The sequence below is a fragment of the Mesitornis unicolor genome, unplaced genomic scaffold (assembly GCF_000695765.1).
Source record: "Mesitornis unicolor isolate BGI_N332 unplaced genomic scaffold, ASM69576v1 scaffold27884, whole genome shotgun sequence".
NCBI lineage: Eukaryota > Metazoa > Chordata > Aves > Mesitornithiformes > Mesitornithidae > Mesitornis > Mesitornis unicolor.
This window is the reverse complement of record NW_010178490.1, coordinates 1-7,211: the sequence shown is the minus strand read 5'-3', so window position 1 is coordinate 7,211 and position 7,211 is coordinate 1. Positions and strand designations below refer to the sequence as shown.

General features: G+C 36.7%; 1 protein-coding gene across 1 annotated transcript; it reads left to right on the top strand.

The window, feature by feature from the left end:
- Nucleotides 1-197: 197 nt before the first annotated feature.
- LOC104539051 (ubiquitin carboxyl-terminal hydrolase 16-like) lies at nt 198-6,470 on the top strand (the record flags this gene model as incomplete). Its single annotated transcript, XM_010182477.1, has 3 exons — nt 198-376; nt 1,010-1,113; nt 6,398-6,470. Coding segments are annotated over 3 exons (356 nt in total), but the record flags the coding sequence as incomplete, so codon positions are not given.
- Between the last annotated feature and the right edge of the window lie 741 nt (nt 6,471-7,211).

The window sequence follows — 7,211 nt, the reverse complement described above, 5'->3', positions numbered from 1 at the left end:
AGTCTAGGTGATCCTGCTCTGGCAGGAGGGCAGGTCTGGATGATCTTTTGAGGTCCCTTCCAGCTCCTAATATTCTCTGATTCTGTGACTCTAGAAAGGCTGTCCTAGCTTCTGGATTGCTGCCTGTGTCTTTGAAGCCTAGAGACATTTGCATTTATGATGATACCTACATCCTTCTTGTGCTTTTTATTTTGTAGAACCTATGTGCAAACATATTCGTAAAGGATTGGAACAAGGTCAGCTGAAAAAGGCACTGCTGAACGTGGAATGGCATGTTTGTCAGGACTGCAAGGCAGACAATAAGACACAAGAGAAATCTGAGGAGCACACTGACGAAAGCCCTTCAATATGGTTATGTCTAAAATGTGGCCATCGGGTATGGCCTTTTGTTTTGTCGTTAATTAATCTTTGTATCTTTCAGTCCCTCATAGTATAGTGGAACAAGACAGCTTCTTATTAAACTCTGATATTCTCTCTTTTTAATTTTAAATGTGGTGCTACATAAATGATTTGTTATATTTTAGCATGAGAAAAAGTGTCTGCTCTGAATTGCAAAACTAAGTACTTAGAAGCTTGGCACAAAGGCATTTAGCAGACTTACAGCTAAAACACCATCTTGAGGACTTATTTTCGTAGAAAGTCCAAATTATTTTGCTAAGAAAGTAAAACTTCCTGTTGGTGCTCTTAAATAGTGATTTTTACAATGAAATCTTATGTTAACATTAGTTTATTAAACTTAAACTGTGCATGCTAGAGAGGTTTTTTGTTCTTTTTTGTTCTTCAAGCTGCTCAAACTGGAATTTGTAAATGTTGGGTCCCTGAGCAGTTATAGTTATTCTGCACCCACTAAGTTAATTCTGTCACTGCAGAAATAAGTATCTAGTCATCCTAATTAATTTAACAAAATTAATCAGTTTTCATTTTAATCCTTTGTTTATACTCTGACTTTATGAATGTTTCATTGATAGTCAACTGGATTTTGTGACAGTTCTGGTTATCAACATTATAGGGCTGTGGCAGGAATTCTCAAGAACAGCATGCTTTAAAGCATTTTATGACGCCGAGATCGGATCCCCATTGTTTGGTTCTCAGTTTGGACATCTGGAGTGTGTGGTGAGTTTGTCGGGCAACAATTATAAGACATAGCTAGAGGGCAACAGAGGCTGGGATATGATTTGTGTTTTCTTTTCTTTGTGATTTCTAGGACTTACTTCTAGGAATTTATAAAGCACTTCCACTCACAAAGTTCCTAGCAGTCATTCCTGAGATTTACTGAATAAATATTACTTCTAAACCTTATAACTAGAAAATTTTCATAATTGAATTTGAAATTGACCAACTAGTAAATGCTGGTGACTTCATATTTTACTGCTTTTGCTTGGTCAGGACACTGATGTGTAGAGACAAATGTCATCATCTAGCTCTAAATCTTTAACTTTCAGTCTTGGGAGAAGCTACTTTCTAATGCACAGTTAGTGACAAACTTAATTGCTTTTATTTCCCCAATAAATATGACTTCTTAATACCGTAACATATGTATAGTTAAGAAGCACAGCTGTAGAATTACAAGTTGCTACTGGATCAATCAATACAAATTCTGTCTCTTTGGTAGTATTTCCTTCTCCTAAGAGGAATTCTCCTGAAAGGAATATTCTTAAAAGAATAACACGTTACTTTATAAGGGGGGAAACTCAGTTTTCCAATCTGTGCCATACAGAAATACTGTGCCTTATGTAATGAGTTTTCATTTTGCTTTCTAACTTTTTTTTTTAAATTATTTGTCATTATGTTAATTTTATTTAATATTATCTCTTTACTTGATCATACTTAACACATTTCTATGCAATGATCAGTATTTTTATTGAACTCTAGAATGGAAATGGACATTAATAACATATTACTGATGAATTAGTGAACTTATTTTTATGAATTTAAAAAGTTTTAAAAAATATTATTTTCAAAGCCTTTATTTTCTCTGCTCTAAAACTTACGTAGTTTTTAAATCAAACTACTTGTGAATGAGAGGAAGTTGTCAAGCAAGATACTTCGACTCCTTCTAGAATTTCTTGATTGTACAAACTTGCACAAATCAAACCTACAATGAAGAACTCTATTTCACAGTGGACTTAGTACATAAAAGTTAAAGCCTTATTGTTCAGAATTTATTAATGCTATGAATGTATGAACAAATCTCTCTCTAGTGTGCCTGCATATGTGGTTGAAATTGGACTTGAATAGTACCTGTAAATATTTAAAGGAAAAGGTTTTGAACATGGAAAGAAAGAAGAGAGTTCTAGAAATTCAGTAAGTTCTGCTCTTCTGGGGTTACAAGAAGTGCTATTGTGTATGTATTTTCAGTACTGGTGTGACTTACCAGTTGGTTCTTAGTATTTTACCCCCATTGGCCAAACAGCCGTCATTTAAAAAAACCTGATTTCCAATCCCTTGATTCTTTCAAGGCTTCCTATGAAAATTTTTGATGGATGAAAAGTTATGATGTTAAAGATTGCCCATGGAAGTAACTGTCATGTTTTATTGCAGGAGTGAAAATGCCTATTTTTGTAATTAACCAAGCAGACAATAGATATATCCTCAGAGTTCCAAAGGTTGAGCCAGTTTTTTCAGTGAGACATGAAGAAATGTGAACATTGCAGCTAATTCCAGGGATGCTAGAGATTTAGGGAAGCACTTTGCTGTAGACTTCTGCTGCTTTTAATACCAGAAAGTAGAGTCTGACTTATAATAATCCTGAGATCTGCTAAATGCATTTGTGCCCAAGAACTGTAATTGGTATGTTTCAAAGTGCAGAAGTATTTTGCATTCTCTTCAAGTACCTTTTGTCACCTCTTTAAAGAGCTGATTGGGCAGAACTACGAAATCGGTACAAACAACTCTCCTTTGGCTGGATGTGTTCTGGCACAATTTTACTCTTACTTGAGCCTTTCCCACTGCAGCTTCTCTCACAGTTTTGTTTAAAACAGATTAGTGGCCTAACCACTCGCTTCCTTGCTCATAAAGACACAAATTGATTTGTACCAGCAACGGAAGAGCAAATAAAAGCATGCAGGACTAATGGAGGACACTGGTTTGTTTCCTATTCAGTTTAAATATAATTAAGTACTTGCTTGGCTAGAATACTCAGAATATTTTTCCACGACATAACATTCATAAGTCATTTTCTTTAGGGCTTGATATAATAGTTTATTGATTTTGGCAAATTTTTCCCTGCATTTGTTCTTCTTGAAGACTAGATTTATAAGCACGTCTTTTAAGGGTCTAATTTATATTTGTAAATTGCAACATCCAATCATTGAAATAATTTAGTAAAGATAATTTTAAAACTTTTATGTTCTTGATCAGAAATAGATTGAACTCTTAACTGTAAAAATATCTTAAAAAACCTTCAAAATAAATCTCGTAATTTTATAGCTTTGTGTAATGAATTGCATCAAACAAGCAAATAGTTTAGGATTTTTAAACAATACAAAAAAATAGGATTAACTGTTTTTCTTTTTTGGGGACGGAGACAGGTGCTACATATGTGATAATGAAGTCCCGTATACTACTTCAACCCGATTGGGTCAGACTGTGGAGTATATTAGAAAACAAGTTTGTACTGATTCATCACATACAGGTAAGTAACTATAGTATACATAGAATCATAGACTTACTTGGTTGAAAAAGACCTTTAGGATCATTGAGTCCAACCATAACCTGTCCACTACTAAACCACATCATTAAGCACCTCATCTATGCATCTTTTGAATACCTCCAGGGATAGTGACTTGACCACTTCCCTGGACAGCCCATTCCAGTGCCTGATAACCCTTTCAGTGAAGAAGTTTTTCCAAATATGCAGTATTTCCTAAACCTCCCCTGGTGCAACTTGAGGCCACTTCCTCTCGTCCTATTGCTTGTTACTTGGGAAAAGAGACCAACCCTCACCTCACTACAACCTCCTTTCAGGTAGTTTTAGATGATGATAAGGTCTCCCCCCTCAGCCTCCTCACCTCCAGGCCAAACAACCCCAGTTCCCTGAGCCACTCCTCGCATGACTTGCACTCCAGACCTCACACCAGCTTTGTTGCTCTTCTCTGGACGCACTCCAGTGCCTCAATGTCCCTCTTGAAGTGAAAGGCCCAAAACTGCACACAGTATTCAAGGTGCAGCCTCACTAGTGAGGAGTACAGGGGAAGGATCAATTCCCTGCTCCTGCTGACAACACTATTTCTGATACAAGCCAGGATGTTGTTGGCCTTCTTGGCCACCTGGGCACACTGCTGGCTCATGTTCAGTGAGCTGTCAGACAACACCCCCAGGTCCTTTTCCACCGTGCGGCTTTCCAGCCACTCCTTCCCAAGTCCGTAGCATTGCATGGGGTTGTTGTGATCCAAGTGCAGGACCTGGCATTTGGCCTTGCTGAACCTCATATATACATACATACATCTTTTTTCACATACAGTAGATCAACAAGTCCCTTAAATGAAGGAGATAGTACTGTAAATTAAGAACTAAACTAGATTTAACCTTTGAACTATCTTACGGCAAATTAAAAAGCTCTTTTTTTATCTTTGTCAGAATTCTGGTAGCTTAATAACTTCCTAGCCCATGGACCTTACTGATCAGGATTTTGCTCAGTTTTCCCTAAACTTCTGTAGACCAGAAATACAGGAACAGGGAGGGAAAAAACCCAAACAATTTTACTGTGACTTTTTTAGAAAATGTGATGTTCGATTGTCATGTGAGTAAGGAATTGACTTTCAGTGCTTAGAAATGCTTTGATTATTCACCAGTATTGCTTAGTCTGTTTCGAGATCTGAAGGAAAATTGTCATTGCTTAAGGATAATTTCATTTGATATTTTTAAAAATATTTTTGTAGGCATTTGTGAATGTATCAGCTGAAATGACCAAGTCACCAGCTGTTGCAGCACATTTCCTAATGAAAGGATTTGTCTGCTAGGTCTGTACATTTCGTATAGGTAGCTGCAGTGCATGCGGAGTGCCCTAAAATAGTATTTTCAGCCTGTAGTCTGTCTGCTAAACATGGTTGTTTAAAAGGAAACAAATGCAGCAAAACGCCCCAGTTTCCACAATGGCAGAACTGCTTTTGTACCAGGCATTTCCACTAGAAAACTTGGAAGAATGTGCATATCAAAATAAATGCTATAATTCATGGCTGTCAAATATTCCAACACCATCCTACGGATGTATGAAATCATAGTCCCCTTGGGAAGTTGATCACAGCCATCCAGCAATGCCAAGTAGCTACTTCTGAATGTTTGGTCAGGAAGCAGCTGAGGTTTTCCCACAGGGACCAGAATCTTTGAGTGGTTTTGATCGGTCTTTCCCAGATACGTAGTTTCTCTACAAGTAACTACATTGAACTTTGTATTTGTTGCCAAAATTTTCTTCTTGGGTTTGAACCAGAAAACGGATGAGTATTTGGGTGCAGTTACTGTCTGTTTCAGGTGTTTCATCTGTTGTTATCCATGCATCAGTTTCTTGTCCATCTGCAAAGATTTTTTTTGGTCTGTTTTCCTTGCATTCTCTCAGCTGATGTTACTTTATTTTAAAGTTAATCTTGGCTCAGAGCCCTGTTTATCAGAAACCTAATCATAATAGACTGCCAAACTGGTAGAACCAGTGTGCGTGTTATTCTGAAAATTACGTGGAATCCCGTTACGGTTTTGTTAAACAGGTCATGGAATTTTTGAGCTGTACACCACAGTAACTTTGCTGAAAATATACTTAACATGTCTTGAAGAATATAAGCCTTCCAGTTTCAGTTGTTTAGGCTCATGAAATGAACATGAGTGCTTTGACACTGGGAGGCCCGTGCATTTAATTTCAGACAATAGTGTTGTGTGGAAAGGGCTATTATCTCAGATGCCGTCTTGTTGGATGTTGTATAGAGCCCTAACATAGGTGATTTTGCAACAGGAGTGAAATGTCAGATAACACGTGCAGAGTTTCAGAGATTATTGGCATGAATGGCTTGTGGGCCAAATGGCATGTTTAAATTGCATGCTGATCTGAAATGGCATTTCAGGGGTTTCTTGATCTTTTTTTGCTTGTTTGTTGGTTTCTTTTGTTTAGTTTTTAACACGTATTACCTGGACAGTTTAAGAACCTAAGCTAATAGTGTTGCTTTTATACAATTACAAAATTAATTATCCTATGTTTAAGTTTTCAGCATCACAGATTGCTGCTGCCTATAATAACTTCTTCCCAGACCATTCCCTGTTACTGGGTTAATATGTGGTATGTTTATTTTTTAATTATTTCAGTAGAAAAACAACAAGAGAACAAAGAATTTGAAAATAAAAAAGTAGAAAAAGACAGCAAAAATGAGCAAGAAAAAGAAGTCTCGCTTAAAGAAGAGAATTCTCATTCAAGTACTAACTCGGCAGTGACTGTGAAAGGACTTAGTAACTTGGGGAATACATGTTTCTTTAATGCAGTGATGCAGGTATGGTCATTGTTGCTGCTCTTAAAAATCCTCTGGTTTTGGTTTTTTTTTTTTTTGCTATTCAAAACCCCCCCCCCCCCCAAACCAAAAAAACAGCCCACAACAACCCTGCTCCCAGTATTTTAGTGACACAATTAGAATTTGATTTTTATCTGCCAGGAATGATGGGTTCTTTCTAAAAATAGTGTATTGGCCCAGAGAAATACGGAGAAATTGAGCTGCAGGTTCAGACTTGCTCTAAGGGAGAATATAACAAACTGCCTTATCTTTGAGGGACAGCATCTTTCACTGATGTGGACTGACCATGTCAACTTCCTAATTTAGTAAAAAATTAAAAAAAAAATAACCTGGTGCATCACCCTTGCTGACCTCGTAGAATATGAGATTGCTATCCAAAGACTGGGTGTTTACTGAAACAAAAATGTCTCTTTCAGCAACAGAAAACAAATAAAACTAAATATTAATAAGATAAGCACATTGCATTGCTATCTTGTGTTTTGCTCAGCTAAGAAGTGTGGATAAAATGAGCCTGCTCTTTTGTGTGTATTAAAACTTGCATGTAAACTTGTGCTCTTTGGTTTTTGATACTGAAGGTTTACTAGGACAAAATTCCGACTGTACTTGCAGTCTTAATTTTTGGTTTGTTTTTTTAAACAAAATATATACATTGCATTTTACCTTTTGATTTTAGAAACAGACATTAGTAAATAGACTGTCAAAAGATGAGTCTGTAGAAGAACA